This window comes from Lutra lutra, chromosome 15, assembly GCF_902655055.1.
Source record: "Lutra lutra chromosome 15, mLutLut1.2, whole genome shotgun sequence".
Lineage (NCBI taxonomy): Eukaryota > Metazoa > Chordata > Mammalia > Carnivora > Mustelidae > Lutra > Lutra lutra.
In genome coordinates, this window is record NC_062292.1 from 64,688,032 (window position 1) to 64,704,702 (window position 16,671).

Genomic DNA, 16,671 nt, shown 5'->3' on the forward strand with positions numbered 1-16,671 from the left:
AGCAGAGAGCCCAATGTGGGCTTGATCCTAGGACCCTGAGATCATGACCTGGGCTGAAGGCAGCGGCTTAACTGACAGCCACCCAGGTGCTCTTGTCTTAGAGCTTAATGTGTGTATATATACATTTGTCTTATTCTTTTTACTTTATTTTTTAAAAAGAGAAATCTTTATTTATTTGAGAGAGAGCAAGAGAGAGCGAGCACAAGTGGGGTGGGGGTGAGGGAGAGAATCTCAAGCAGACTCCCTGCTGAACATGGGAGGCTGATGTGGGGCTGGATCTCATGACCCTGAGATCACGACTTGAGCCAAAATCAAGAGTTGGATGCTTAAATAACTGAGCCACCCAGGCACTCCATCTTGCTCTTTTTAAAGGTTTCTTAATATACTGTAGTATAGAATCAATACACCATTTTCCCCCAACTCTTTGCTACGAATTACCATTTTGGCTATTTCTAGTTTTTTACTGAACATTGCTGTAAGGAAGAATCTTACCTATCTTTGGGCATTTGTGAAAGTGTTTTTGGTGCATTAGAGTATTTCTGTTGGATAAATTCAAAGAGGGGGACTTGCTAGGTCAAAGGGCATGGGTATTCATGTGTTAATGATTGTTGGGGTGGCTGGGTGGCTCAGTTGGTTAAGCGCCTGCCTTCAGCTTGGGTCATGATCCCAGGGTCCTAGGATTGAGTTCCGCAGGAGCCTGCTTCTCCCTTTGCCTATCCCATTCCCCTCCTCATGCTGTCTCCCTCCCTCCCTCTCTCTTTCTCAAACAAATAAATTAAATAATAATAAAAAAAGAATCGTTTAAAAAATTGTTGTTTAAGTGCCTTCTAATGAATGATCAGAACTAAATGTGGTCCTAGGGACTCCAAACTTATAACTGGTTGACAAGTTGACCACTTGTCAGTGGTCTGGGGGACTCGTGAACTTTGCAGTTGGGCTATACTAGAATAACTTTGACTCAGTGAAAGATGATGGAAGTATGATTTGAGAAAAGGAAGGATGAGAAGTTGGAGGTTGGTGAACATTCAATTCCAGGATGGCCACTGACTTTTCAATGTCCCCGACTTACAGAGACCTGGAGGATATGCATGGAATGTGGGGCTATGAGAGTCTCTGCATTTATGTGGCCTTTGTAGGGTCTTGGGTGTTCATGCTAAAGTTGCTGAATTGCACAGAGGGACCCTCTGTACAAGGACCCTGCAGGGCAGGATATGAATCCCACGGAGGCAGGATCATCACGCCTTAGCTCACCAGAGTATCTCATGATATGCTTTCTTTAGGGAAGTCATTCATTCTTTCAGCACTCAACACTCTGTAACCAACTACTAAGTACCAGACACCCGGCCAGGTTCTGGAAACACTAATGAGAGCACAGACTTCATGATGAAGAAGTCAGGGGCGGGCAGGGCAATGTGTAGACCGTAACTGAGCTCAAGAGGTTCACTGCTTGGGGTGCATGAGATGGAATACAAACCAAGGAAATGTTGAAAGCGAAGAACTTTTCATTACTTATTATAAGTAAGGAGACAGGGAAATAGCTCTCAACGTGCTGCCTCCCATGGGGTTAGTACAGGAAGCTTTCATTCAGTGCATTAGGAGACAGGAGCTCATTCAATGTGTTAGGAGACAGGAATGGGGATCTTACAAAAGCAGCCTGTTCAATTACACAAGCCTAGCATGTCAGCATTCTGGTGCATACATCATACGTTCAAAAAGTGGCAGAAAACTGCCTGTAGGAGGAGATGTTAGTGTTCTAATGAGCTACTGTTAACTTCAGGACAACTCAGGGGGGCTTCTGCAAAGGTCCTCAACTCCAATCCAAGTCAATGACTCACATAAGGGGGTATCAGGGGGACACATCTAGCAAGGGGCTATCAGATGAAACATCTAATTGGGCATCTCTTTGGCTAGGACTGTTGGTTCTGCAAAACGAAACACATTCCTTCCTTGCTTTTGTCCCTTCCCCTCCTCCCTTTTGCTGATAGCTTTCAGCTCTCTTATTTGAGTAAGTTCCCGTTGCATTCTAGCTAACAAGACCACAAGACATAATGATATGTCTGCTCCCAGTTCAGTGTCCAGGGAATGGTAGGTATCCATGCGACGTGTGGAGAAAGGATAGAGCGGTGTTGGGGTCAGGATCAGTGAAGCAGATTAACAAATGTTTATTGGCTGCTTTGAACTGTTGGATTCGTCCTCTATCTTTCGTAGCAGGAAATATACCCTTACATGGTGCATTATGTCATGAGCAGTACTTCTCAAAGTCAAGGGCATGGCCAGATAGGCTCTGAGGAAGCTCCGCAGGGGTGAGGGACTGCCCCTTGGCAGAGCGGATAACCATGGAACCAGTGGGAATAAGTTATGCGGGACTATGTTAAGAAAAATAAAATGAAAAGAAGGAAAAGAGGGGCGCCTGGGTCGCTCTGTTGGTCAAACATCAAAGTCTTGATTTGGCTCAGGTCATGTTTTCAGGGTCATGAGAGCTAGGGTCCCTGCTCAGCAGGGAGTCTGTTGGAGATTTTCTCTCTCCTCCCTCTGCCCCTATCCCCACTTGCTCTCTCTCTCTCAATCAATCAATCAATCTTAAAAAAAGAAAAAGAAAAAGAAAATGGCACTTACTTGTGTCCAGAATTCTTTTTTGTGTGCACTCTCAGCTACAGTTATTGATTTGACCCTAAAAACGACCTTGTGAGGAACACAAGCCAAGGACTGACCCCACAGGCTCAGAAAGCAGCTTGGCCAGGGTCACGCAGGTTGTTAAGTCGCTGAACTGTCCCTCTAGTCTCCAAATCTGTGCTCTGCCCTGCTTTCTTCACTGGTAGCGGAGGCTGCAGTCGGCCTCCCCTAAGCCCAGCCTCGGATGGGGTCATTGGAAATGGATCAAAGGGTGGAAAAAAAGAAGAAGGGAACTGAAAGTATTTGCAGCTGAGGGGAAAGCAGAAGAAAGAAAAAATTCAAGGAGACCTGGGGTATGGCCTTAAAGCAAATGCTTTCTGGGAAGGTGGGGAGCCCCTACCGCTCCCCCTCTGTGAGGGCCTAAGAAGGATCAAGCTTCCTGGCCTTCGTGGAGTGCGGAATTGAAGTGTGCACAGGGGAGGACAGCAAAGATGAGTTTGGTTGCTGTCTGGGTGAGAGAAGGCAAGAGAAGGAAGAGAGAAGTACTGTGGGAAAGTAGAGGAAGAGGAAAGGAGGGAAAGGAGAAGCACAGACAGGAGATGAGCTAAAGCAAATCTACGTAAAGACATTTCAGGTTGCATGTGCGTAAACCTGGCGATCCACTCACACAGCCTCCCCGGGGTCTTAGATCTTCCTGGGGCGCCTGTTCCTTTCCTTCAACATGCACCCACTTACCCAGGGCTCCACTTCTCAGCCACATGCCCCCAGCCCCTCCTCCCACGTTCACTGTGCCTGTTGGAATGGGACTGGTCTGAGATAATGACTCTTTGGTCCCCTTGCCTACTGGTGGTTTCTCCATATTGCCAGCAGGATGGAGACAACCGGAACATTTCTTCACCTCTGTTCCTGAAGGAGGCAGCCTGACCGGGGCAGAGCGATGGACAGGATTTTGAAGCTGGTTTTATGAGTCACTGAGAACTTAGCACCCGCCCACTTGAGGCCAAATTTGAAAGTTCAGCTTGTGAAGTGTAGGACCACGTCCAGGTACTGGGGCTTTCTCCGTGGCCTTGTTTGCTCTCAGCTGCTGAGAACAGCCTTGAGTTGAGGAAATTGTGGCCGGACAAACAGCGAGGCAGTTCTGCTCCGCGTCAGCCTCCAGCTGGTGGGTTGCTGCCTGAGCCTGGGCGCGAGCCGAGCGTCTGGTGGGCGAGGAGCCAGACAAACCACTCCGTCCTCTGGGGATGTTGGGACAAGCTCTCGTCCTCACATTCCTCCTGCTCCTCAACGGGCATCAGGCCCAAGGTAAGGAGGCCCAGCCTGGCATGCGGTGGGGGATAGCATGGACTTGGGGCCATAGCCCCCAGGGAGATCAGAATCCACAGCCCCTGGATTATGCCATTTCCAAGGTCATCTGGAAGGGCGATGTTGAGCCGCTCCTGACAGCTCAGGCTAGGGCATACCAACAGGCTGGCAGCGGGTTGGGAGGGTCCTCGAGAAGGGGGTCTGGCCATGCCTTCAGCAATCCAGGTGGCCTGGGGCAAGGAGACTCCTTTCCTCGGGCATCAGTTTATCTTCTGTGTAGGGGGGAGAAAGTGTCCTCTCTGCTGATTGTAAGATGGACAAAGGAAATATTCTCTAAGTGGCATGATTACCAGCAGAGAGAAGTGGTCCCTGGGCTTGAGTTTCTGTAAGGAATTTGGGTGGTTCTGGAAAGCAGAGACTGACAGATTGCTCCCTGAGGCAGGGAAGCTGAGCAAGGAGGAGGGACTTTGAAGGACCACAGCCACGCTACCTTAATGGGCCTGGCCCCCTACCCCCCAGCAGTCCTCTAGCAGCCCAGAGACTCCAAGAATGTGGGAATTAGTAGGGAAATGTTGGCTTGGAGCAGGAGGTGGAGAAGGGGAGGAAGGAGACAGTATCGGGCAGAGCACATGGAAAACTCAGCTTGGGGAGATCTCGGCTGAAGGCTGCTCCCCCCTCCTCCAGCCCTGGAGTCAAGGGTGCTCTGAGATGGGAGTCTGCATTCTAGGTCAGTGGCTTTTCCAGGGGCATCAGGGGGAGGGAGCGAGCGAGGACACATTCTGGGTGAACAGGGAAGGAAGTGGGGCACAGGGTAGTGTTGGTCCAAGGCCTGTTAGAAGCTGGATGTAGACACACCGCGGATACTCTTGTGTTCCCCAAGGCACAATCTAGGCTCCAGAGGACTGGGGGAGACAGATGGTTATGACACATGCATTTGTATTTACAAATCTGAACAAATACAGGCAGAGAAGGGCAGAGAGTGCTGGGACAGGGAGCAGTCAAGGTCTGCTTGAGGGGTCTGAGATGATAAGCCGGTGGGACAGGAGACCGGGACTGCCCCAGGTCCATGCTTTGGGGCGCGGCGGAGCACACCCACTGCAGGGAACGTTGGGGTGGGGCGGAGGACGGAACTGGCCTTTGGCCTTGGGGAACTTCTCTCTCTTCTTGTTACTCCCTGTGTTTGTGGGGCTGGCCTGCCGTAAGCCAACGAAACTGCTGCTCCGTTTGTTTTAATTTTTAAACTTTTATTTTAAACATTTTTAAACCTTTATTATTTTTATTTATTGATTGATTGATTTTAAGGAAGATTTTATTTATTTATTTGAGAGAGATTGAGAGGGGAGAGAGAAGGAGCGGGGGAGGGGCAGAGGGAGAGGGAGGAGCAGGCTCCCTGCTGAGCAGGGGGCTGGATCCCAGGACCCTGAGATCATGACTGGAGCCAAAGGCAGACACTTCACCGACTGAGCCACCCAGGTGTCCCATATTTTTTAAAAACTTTTAAGATAAAAAGTTTAAAATAATAACTTCAGAGTTCCAGAGAAGTTGCAAGTGTAGTACAAAGAATTCTTATATTTCCTTCACCCAGACTCAACAGTTGTTAACATTTATCACATTTTGCTTTATATCTCTCTGTCCCCTTATAGGTATGTGCATATAAATGGATAGTAAGTATGTTAACTAACAAAATTTAAATTAAAAAAAATTAAAAAAATATAATAATAATAATTTTTGCTGACCCATTTGAGAGTGAATTTTGTAGCATGATTCTTCTAAGAACATGGGCATTCCCATGTCATATTATATCATATCAGCACAATTATCAAATTTAGTAAATCTAACATTGATACAATCAAATACACAGATCATATTTAAATATTACCAATTGTTCCAATCACATGCTTTATGGCATTCTCCCCTCCCCAGTGCAGAATCCAATCAGGATCATGTATTACATTCACTTGTTAGGTCTTTTTCTCTTATGTCTTTTATTTTTTTATTAAAATTTTTTTTTTTAAAGTAAGCTTCCGCACCCAGCGTGGGGCTTGAACTCACAACTCCGAGATCAAGAGTTGTATGCTCTGTTGACTGAACCAGCCAGGCACCCTGGTTTTTTTTTTTGTTCTTTTTTTTTTTAAAGATTTTATTATTTATTTGACAGAGATCACAAGGAGACAGAGAGGCAGGCAGAGAGATGGGGTGGGGATGCAGGCTCCCTGCTGAGCAGAGAGCCCGATGCGGGGCTCAATCCCAGGACCCTGGGGGATCATGACCGGAGCTGAAGGTAGAGGTTTTAACTATCTTTTAATCTATAACAATTTCCCAGCCTTTCTTCGTCTTTCATGACTTTGACATTTTTGTGAAGTACAAGTCAGTTGTTTTGTGGAAGGCTCCTGAATGTGGGTTTGTGTGAGGTTTGCTCCTGTGAGCTGGGCTGTGTTTCTGGGCGGGGTTACAACACAAGCGATGCTGTGTCTGTTTCAGAGCCTCCCATCGGGACACATGATGGCCGTGGAAACTTTTTTTTTTTAAACTTGGCTTGCTGAAGAATTTAATGAGCATAATATATAAGTAAGAAGCTCCTATCACTCTCGAGGTCTGCAGAACATTTTCAGAAGACTTCTGAATGCAGAGGAAAAGCCACACGTTTCACAATGGCCTGATCTATCTTCCCTGACACCCACCCCCCATTTCTTGCATGCCCTGTGTTCCTCTCTCCTTTCTTGCCTGCCCTGCATTCAGCATCCCTGACCCACTGCTCCTGGAGCACACTGCACCTCCATGGCTTTGCACCATCCTGTAATGCCTTATCTTCCTCCCTGTGGTCTTCATCTCCACTGGATACGCTCTACTGTTAACTCCTTTGTTTTCTTTTCTGTCTCCCAGGCTCCTCTTTACCTCACTGGAATGCAAGATTCTTGAGGCCAGGACATTGTTCTGTCTTGTTCACGGTTGAATCTTCAGCCTCTAGAACAGTATCTTGCACAATTAGGTCTCAGTAAATACTTGCTGAATGAATGGATGGATGGATCCTTTAATCCACAGAATAAAGTGAGAGTTTATCTGTCTATTGGCGAGTTTCATTGGGAAAAGCTGTTCTAGATTTTAAACATACTTCCTCTGTGGTCTTGAAGAAGCTAATTAACCTCTTGTTTCTCAGTTTTCCATTCATAAGGTGAAGTCAAGCGTGGTGCGTGCTCCACAGGGATGTGTGGGCATTAGGTGAGCTATGGTCTTAAAATACTCTTAGAAAGTTCTCATACCAAGTCCTCCCAAATGTCCCTCATGTTACTCAGTTCTTTGGAGGTAGAGTCTATATTTCACTTTGTTTAGTTATCAGAGTCAAGAAGAGAGACTAATTTCTTGGCTAATTATTTGAGTCAGAGTGAGTTAGATAATCCTGAGGGGTGCCCCAGGTGGCTCAGTAGGTTAGGCATCTGCCTTTGGCTCTGGTCATGATCCCGGGGTCCTGGGATTGAAACCCGAGTTGGGTTTCCTACTCCGTGGGGAGCCTGCTTCTTCCTCTTCCCGCCCCTTCGTTCTCATGCTTTTTCTCTCTCATGAATGAATAAAATCTTAAAAAAAAAAAAAAAGAAAGAAAGAAAATCCTGGATGAGGGGCGCCCGGGTGGCTCAGTTGGTTAAGTGTCTGCCTTCAGTCCAGGTCATGATCTCCAGCTCTCTGGATCGAGCCCTGCTTCAGGCTCTCTGCTCATCAGGGAGTCTGCTTCTCCCTCTGCCTCTCTCGCTGCACTCAGCTTGTGTACTCTGTCTTGCTCACCCTCTCTCAAATAAGTAAATAAATAAATATATTTAAAAAAAAGAACATCTTGGGGCGCCTGGGTGGCTCAGTGGGTTAAGCCGCTGCCTTCGGCTCAGGTCATGATCTCAGAGTCCTGGGATCGAGCCCCGCATCGGGCTCTCTGCTCAGCAGGGAGCCTGCTTCCTCCTCTCTCTCTGCCTGCCTCTCTGCCTGCTTGTGATCTCTCTGTCAAATAAATAAATAAAATCTTTAAAAAAAAAAAAAGAACATCTTGGATGAGATGATGTTTTATTTATTTTTAAAGATTTAAAAATTTTATTTTTTTATTCGAGAGAGAGAGAGCACAAGCAGGGGACAGGGAGAGAGAGAAGTAGGCTCCCCACTGAGCAGGGAGCCCCATCCCAGGACCCTGGGATTATGACCTGAGCTGAAAGCAGACACTTAACTGACTGAGCCACCTGGGCACCTGAGACGATGTTTTAATGGGTGACTCTTTTCTGAGGGTTTTCTCATTGTCATAACTGGGATCTTTGGGAGAATGCAAAATTTTTTAACTTAAAAGAGCAGGTATTCAAGACACTTAGTCCTATTATTACATTGTACAATGTGAAATATTCTAAGGTTTTCACAGGGATATCTCCTTCTCAATTCCTAGTCCTTCCCTGATGTGCTTGAACACGTTTGGGCCAGGCTCGGGGCTAGGTGTTGAGAATTTGATGGTGAATCGGTACCTGGTCCCCTCGTCCACAGAGCTAACATCTAGCACAGGACTCAACATACAATTACAGCTGTCATGAGTGCACTACAAAGTGCCCACACAATAGATACTCAAAATGTTAACCAAGTGAATAAATTAATAGTTTTTAGGTATCTTAGAAGCTGATTTGGATGATTTTGGGGTCAGATATGTTGAGGATCAAGGACCTTCAAAATGTTGCCCATAGGAGTGGGCCTGGGCCCTAAATTCAGGTTTGGCTGTGGATTCAGGGGGAACCCACACTGGGGACTGAATGCACATGGCCTGCAGACAAAACGGAAGGGGAGGGCAGCATCTCATGGATTAGCTGTAAGGCACGCTTGCCGGCTGTTCTTACAGACTGTGTTGAAATGTTCACTTCTCGGGAAGGAGCCTCTGATTCTGACTGCTCTGGCTGGGATCTGGGCATGTTCCAAGAAGACTGTAGCTGTTTATCTCTTCCTCACTGCACCTCCCCTGAAACCAAGTGAATGGTGAAGCTGTTGGGTACGGGGGACAGACGGGGACTCAGAGGACTCAAGGCTGCAGCATCGTCCTGGGGGGAACCAGTTCTGTAGAAATCGCTCCAAGGATTGCTAGGCCATTGTCTTCATAAACGGACATTTAAATTTTTAATTTTATTTACTTTTTATTATTTTGAGAGAGAGCATGAGCTGGGTGGGGCAGAGTGAGAACGAGAGGGAGAATCTTAAGCACGGTACATACTCAGCACAGAGCCCAACACGGGGGTTGACCTTACCCCCCTGAGATCATGACCTGAGTCAAAATCAAGAGTTGGACACCACCCGCTGAGCCACCCAGGGGCCCCAACAGACATTTTTATTAAAGTGTGACCCATGTACAGAAAAGCATACAAAATTAAAAACATACATCTCGGGGGTGCCTTGGTGGCTCAGTTGGTTGAGCATCTGCCTTTGGCTTGGGTCATGGTCCCGGGGTCCAGGGATCGAGTCCCGTGTTGGGGTCCCTGCTCCGTGGGGAGACTGCTTCTTCCTCTGCCTCTGCCTCCCTGTCTCTGTCTCTCATGAATAAATAAACAAAATATATAAAAAAGAGAAACGGACATCTCCATGTTACTGTTAAATGAACATGCTTGTGTATCTACCACACCTTCTCTCCACTCATTAGCTCTTCTCCCTTTCACAAATACGACCACTATTCTGACTTTTGACATCATAGGTTAGTTTGGCCTGTGTATAAAGGGTATTATATGGTGTGTGCCCTATGTTTGTCTTCTTCTGTTCAGCATCTGATGAAATTTACCTGTGTTATTACTTGCACCTGGTCATTTCATGGCTTTTCAGTGTATGACCACGCAGAAGTTTATTCATCCCTTCTGCTATTGATGAATCTTTCGGCTGTTTCCTCCTCCCCATTATAATAATGGTGCTAGCAGCCTATTGTGCACACTTTTATATATGCATGTCTGTTGAGCATGTCTCCAGGTGTAGAATCATAGGGTATGTGTACAGACTTGCAGCAGATGTTGGCCAACTGTTTGCCAAGGTGGTTGAACCAAGCAGTATATGAGAATCCCATGATGTTTCAGGGCTGCTGGATTCTTTTTTGAGGCCCTGCAAATGGGAAGTGAGGGTGCAGGTGTGTGGAGCCTGGAAGGCAAAGGCTGAAACCAAGGGAACCACCTCTCTGCAGCCTTCCCGGTATTCTGAGAGAGCGCCGAATCCTAACCACTAGACCACCAGGGAACCTTCCCGGTATGCTGCACGAAAGTCCTACAGTGCACTTGTTTCTGGGCCTTAGCTGAGATGCATTATTGAATTTAATTAATTAATTAATTAATTAATTAATTAACTTCATTAAGCCTTTACTATGTTCCAAGAACTATACAAGATTCTGTTCACGAAACAAAGATGAAACATGTTGATTGTATCCTTAAGAATCTTTCAGACAGGGGCAGCTGGGTGGCTCAGTCAGTGAGGCGTCTGCCCATGGCTCAGGTCATGGTCCCAGAATCCTGGGATTGAGCCGCATATGGGTTCCCTGCTCAGTGGAACACCTGCTTCTCCTCCTCCCACTGCTGCTCTCCCTGCTTGTGCTCTGTCTCTCCAAAAAAAAAAAAAAAAGAATCTTTCAGACAGAGGAAAACAAGCATGTGCAGCAATGATCATAAGGGAAGAGTCACCAACAGATGAGACCCAGTTAGAGCACAAAGGGCCCTGAGAAAATGGAGATTCCTTCTGGCGGGGAGTGGTGTGGCCCGTGGCCTTGATGCATGCAGAATTGCTCAGGAGGTAGGGATAAGGAGGAAAGATAATATGAGTAGAGGGAACAGCTGAATGGAAGTAGGGAAAACACAGGGTTTGGACAGGAAATGAAAAGCAAATGCACCTGTTAGTTTGGAGAAAGATTGCATAAATGAGCTGATTCAGTTAACTGATACAAGGAGTTGAGGGGCACGGATTGAGTAAGGTCGATAGAGATCAGGGGGTTGCATTGTCTGAGGAGAGGAGTCAGTATGACCAATGAAGCCCCCAAGTGTGGGGTTAAGTGAAGAAAGAGGGGAGATTAAAGTGGGATGGTGGGCCCTACGATAGTGCTTCATCTACTTTATGGTTTTGCCTCGACTGGAGCTGTCCCTGCCCCGCACTTCTGGGATCTCACTGGGCTCTATTCACTCAGTCCTCAGCAGGTGGCCCCTCTTTTGCCTTCACTCCAAGCCTGGTGGTACAACCCCGAGCTGAGAAAAACCTCAACATCCTTTTGTTGGCTGGTGAAGTATGCTGCTCTGAGACTTTCCCCCACCCCCTCCCGGCACCGGCCCTCACCCCTCCTCCACCAGCAGTCCAGGTCAGAGTTGGCTGAGCTGACTGTGGACAATGCATGGCCTTGGAGGCTGCTGGCCAGATTGTCTCCTTGGCCACCCTCCCGGCTAGCTGCCCGTTGCTTCCTGAGGAGGCAATGGAGCCAATCACCTCACCTCTGCTCTCCCTCTGCAGAGCTACTGTCTTACTCCATTTATTCTCAACCACCGGAAGAGGGGCCCCAAAGCTGCTGAACAGTAACAGCAGCAGTGGTGGCAGCCCCAGGGCCTCCCTGACCACCGGAATCTGCTGTGGCCTCTCCCCTCTGAACAAGCCAGTCCTCTTTGTCAGAGTCTCCTCCATCTCTCACTCAGCATGGGCTAACTTGTGAGGAACTTATGTTTTCTTTTTTTTAAATTATTTGTTTCAGGGGTATAGGTCTGTGATCCATCAGTCTTGTATAATACCCAATGCTCATTACAACCCATACTCCTCCCCCCACAATGTCCATCCCCCAGTTACCCCATCCTCCCACCCCCCTACCCTCCACCAACCCTCAGTTTGTTTCCTATGATTAAGAGTCTCTTATGGTTTGTCTCCCTCTCTGGTTCCATCTTGTTTCATTTTTTCCTCTCTCCCCTATGATCCTCTGCCTTGTTTCTTAAATTCCACATATCACTGAGATCATGTGATAATTGTCTTTGACTGACTTCTTTCCCTTAGCGTAATACACTCTTGTTCCATCCATATCATTGCAAATGGCAAGATTTCATTCTTTTTGGTGGCTGCATAACATTCCATTATCTATATCTATATCTATATCTATATCTATATCTATATCTATATCTAATCTCACATCTTCTTTATCCATTCATCTGTCGATGGACATCTGGGCTCTTTCCATAGTTTGACTATTGTAGACATTGCTGCTATAAACATTTGGGTGCATGTGCCCCTTCAGATAACTATATTTGTATCTTTGGGGTAAATACCCAGTAGTGTGATTGCTGGGCCATAGGGCAGCTCTATTTTCTTTTCTTTCTTTCTTTTTTTAAGAAGATATTTATTTATTTATTTATTTATTTATTTATTTATTTATTTGAGAGAGAGCATGAGAGGGGAGAAGCAGACTCCCTGTGGATCTGGGAACCTGATACGGGACTCGATCCTGGGACTCTGGGATCATGACCTGAGCCAAAGGCAGTTGCCCAACCACTGAGCCACCCAGGCGCCTGGCTAGCTCTATTTTCAACTTTTTGAGGAACCTCCATACTGTTTGAGTGGTTGCCCCAGCTTGCCTTCCCACCAACAGTGTAGGAAGGTCCCTTCCTCTATATCCTACCAACATCTGTTGTTTCTGACTTGTTAATTTTAGCCAGTCTGACTCATGTGGGGTGGAATCTCATTATGGTTTTGATTTGTATTTCCCTGATGCCAAATGATGTTGAGCACTTTTTCATGTGTCTCTTGGCCATCTGGATGTCTTCTTTGCAGAAATGTCTGTTCATGTTTTCTGCCCATCTCTTGGTTGGATTATTTGTTCTATTTTGAGAAGTTCTTTATAGATTTTGGATACTAGCTCTTTTTTTTCTTTTAAGAGTTTATTTATTTGACAGACAGAGATCACAAGTAGGCAGCGCGGCAGGCAGAGGTGGAGAGAGAAGCAGGCTCCCCACGGAGCAGAGAGCCCGATGCAGGGCTCGATGCCAGGACCCTGAGATCATGACCTGAGCTGAAGGCAGAGGCTTAACCCACTGAGCCACCCAGGTGCCCCAGGATACTAGCTCTTTATCTGAAGTCATTTGCAAATATCTTCTCCCATTCTGTCAGTTGTCTTTTGGTTTTGTTGACTGTTTCTCTTGGTGTACAAAAGCTCTTTATCTTGAAGAAGTCCCAATAGTTCATTTTTGTCTTTGTTTCCCTTGCCTTTGGAGATTTTTCTAAGAAGAATTTGTTCTGGCTGAGGTCACAGAGGTTGCTACCTGTGTTCTCCTCAAGGATTTTGAAGGATTTCTGTCTCACATTGAGGTCTTTCATCCATTTTGAGTCTGTTTTTGTGTGTGGTATAAGGAAATGGTCCAGCATGTGGCCGTCCAATTTTCCCAACACCATTTTTTGAAGAGACTGTCTTTTTTCTAATGGATATTATTTCCTGCTTTGTCAAAGATTAGTTGACCATAGAGCTGAGGGTCCATTTCTGGGTTCTCCATTCTGTTCCATTGATCTCTGTGTCTGTCTTTGTGCCAGTACCATACTGTCCAGATGATTACAGCTTTGTAATAGAGCTTGAAGCCCAGAATTGGGATACCACCAGCTTTGGTTTTCTTTTTCAATATTCCTTTGGCTATTCAGGGTCTTTCCTGGTTCCATACAAATTTTAGGATTATTTGTTCCAGCTCTGTGAAGAAAGTTGATGGCATTTTGATAGGGATTACATCAAATGTGTAGATTGCTGTAGGTAGTGTAGACATTTTAACAACATTTGTTTTTCCAATCCATAAGCATGGAACATTTTTCCATTTCTTTGCGTGTTCCTCAATTTCTTTCATGAGTGGTCTATAATTTTCCAAGTATGGATCCTTTGCTTCTTTGGTTAGGTTTATTCCTAGGTATCTTATGGTTTTGGGTGCAATTATAAATGGGATCAACTCCTTAATTTCTTTCTCTTCTGTCTCATTGTTGGTGTATAGAAATGCAACTGATTTCTGTGCATTGATTTTTATATTCTACCACTTTACTGAATTTCTGTATGAGTTCTAGCAGTTTTTTTACTGGAGTCTCTTTGGCTTTCCACATAGAGTATCAGAAGTTATGTTTTCATACTGGTGTTTCTTGTCTCCCCTTTTGGCATCTAAGCCCTCCAGAACAGTGAATGAGTTGCAGCCCCCAGCATATAGTACCTTGTCCGTTTGCTTTTCCATCATTTCTTCCCCACAACATCCTGCCCCTATCCCCTTCCAGTCCTGCCCCACTCTGACCATCCACCTCCTCCTCACATCAGGCTGGTGAGGGCTGCAGAAGAAGTTCCACACCACAGATCAACTCCTGATTCAGAGCCTCCAATCTCAGCCAGGCCCCGGGTGTTCTGGGAATCCTTGTTTTGACCCTCAGCATCTCACATTCCCCAGAGAGAGGATTCTAGACCTTCGCCGTCTTGTTGAGGGCCAGTTCTATGGTCACTGGCTCTGTCAACCCACACTGTCCTTCTGCAAGCAAGCACATGCCAGTGAGGGGTTCCAGCCATCTGCCAACCATTCCTCAATGTCAGAGACACTAGTGAGGGGTTCCCCAATGTCAACCACCTTGTTTACTCCCATAAGGAAACCCATCCACCTCTTGCTTGGCTTGTCCTTCCCTGTGTGCTCTGGACATCACCACTTCATCCATGAGGCCAGCCAGGACCTGCTTCTCCCTGATGACATCTCTGACCTTTCTTTAAACCTCTCTTTTTCTGCTGGCTTTCCACTCCTAGTTCATTTCCTTTGCATTTTATTTTATTTTTAAAAGATTTTATTTATTTGTTTGAGAGAGAGACACACACAGCAAGAGAGAGGAACACAAACAGTGGGAGTGGGAGAGGGAGAAGCAGGCTTCCTGCTGAGCAGGGAGCCCGATGTGGGGCTCTATCTGAGGACCCTGGGATCATGACCTGAAGCTAAGGCAGATGCTTAATGACTCAGCCACCCAGGTGTCCCTTCCTTTGCATTTTAAAAACTATATTGCAATGCCACCCAGTTTTGTCTTCTTGTCTTTTGTCCTCTGTCTTCCTTTCCTCTGTAACTCCTTCACTACTCACACTTCATTACTTCACTTCTAACACTTCCACCACCAACTGTGTGGGGGTTTTCACAAGCAGTTCTCTGTAACACTAGCTAGGTGACCTATAATTCAACTCAATTCTGACACTCTTTGCCCAGAGATAGCATCAGATCCCGCAAGTTCAGGGCTCAGTCCCACAAAACTATGCCTTCCTGCTTCAGATGCCAGTCTGGTTGTCAAGCCCTGGTTGTGCTTCTGACCAACAGGTTATAGATCAAAAGACCTACAACCAAGATAGAATGGTTTGATTAATATGCTGGAGCAGCTCACAGAACTCAGGGAAACACCTATGTTTACCAACTTTTTAAGGGATACGATAAAGGGTACAGATGAAGAGATACATAGGACAAGGTCTGGGGGAGGGGTCCCAAGTGCTGGAGCTTCTGTCCCCATGGAGTTGGGGTGTGTCATCCTCCCAGTGGGATGTGTTTACCTACTTAGAAATTCCCAAAATCTGTGCTATTGGGATTTTATGGAGGCTTCCTCATATAGGCATGATTGATTGTTACCTTTGTCCCCAGCCCTTGTTTCCTCTCTGGAGAATAGGGAGTGGGGCTAGTTTGATGACTACCAACTCTTCCCCACATTATGTTGTCACAAATGACATCTTTATGCATTGTGTGCCTATTAACATAGATTTATAATTGTTGTTTTAAGCACTTGTTTTTTTTTCACTTTGTAAAAAACAGTCACAAACCAAAAATGCAATAATACTGGCTGTGATAGTTACCTATGTAATTCCCTTTAGCACTGTTCTCCATGTCTTCACATGGCTTTGAGTAACTGCCTGGTGTCTTATCTCTTTAGGCATGCCTAAAGATCTGTTAGGAACAAGTCCCAGTGTTTCTTTGTCTGGGAATGCTGTCATTGGTCCTTCATTTTTTTTGCAAGATAATTTTGTTGGAGATAGAATTCTCTTTTTTTTTTTAAACCACTTTTTAAAAAAAAAATATTTTATTTATTTCTTTGGCAGAGACAGATCACAAGCAGGCAGAGAGGCAGGCAGAGAGAGGAGGAAGCAGGCTCCCTGCCGAGCAGAGAGCCCGATGCGGAGCTCGATCCCAGGACCCTGAGATCATGACCTGAGCTAAAGGCAGAGGCTTTAACCCATTGAGCCACCCTGGTACCCCTGGAGATAGAATTCTTAGTTGATAGTCTTAACAAGCTTTCAGAACTTTACATGTGTCATCTCACTGCTTTCTACCCTCATGGTTTCTGAAGAGAAACTGGTTATTAATCTTACTGGGGATACCTTCTGCATGACAAATAGCTTCTCTCTTGTTGTTTTCAAGATTCTCTGTCTTTGGCTTTTGACATTTTAGAATGTATCTTGGTATGAATCTCTTGTGTTTAACTTAGTTGGAGTTCATTGAGTTCATATACACATTCTTGGATGTGTATATTCATGTCTTTTATTGAATTTGGGAAGTTCTGGGCCATTATTTCTTTCTGCCCCTTTGGTCTCTTTACTATCTTTTGGGACTCCCATATGCACATGTGGGTCTATTTGCTGGCTTCCCTCTCATCTCTTAGGCTCGATTTATTTTTTCTTCATTCTTTTCTCTTTCCATTCCTCAACTTGAATAATTTCAGTTGACCTAGTTGTGCTGTTGAAGCTCTCCAGTGAACCTTTCATTTCAGTTATTATACTTTTAAGCT

The 16,671-nt window shown here is 45.8% G+C and overlaps 1 protein-coding gene across 3 annotated transcripts in view; it reads left to right on the forward strand.

Moving 5' to 3' along the window:
• The window catches only part of CD244 (CD244 molecule), a 46,468-nt gene that overhangs the window by 13,829 nt on the left and 15,968 nt on the right, over positions 1-16,671 (forward strand). The window contains exon 1 of one of the 3 annotated variants that reach the window (XM_047705480.1): positions 3,074-3,915. The exons of 1 other annotated variant lie outside the window; for it this stretch is intronic. In XM_047705480.1, coding sequence (XP_047561436.1) covers positions 3,855-3,915 — 61 coding nt within the window. In that variant the 5' untranslated portion in view covers positions 3,074-3,854. Of the gene's footprint in view, positions 1-3,073; positions 3,916-4,465; positions 4,643-16,671 lie in introns of those variants that run through there. One more of the 3 variants, XM_047705478.1, reaches the window with a different exon arrangement.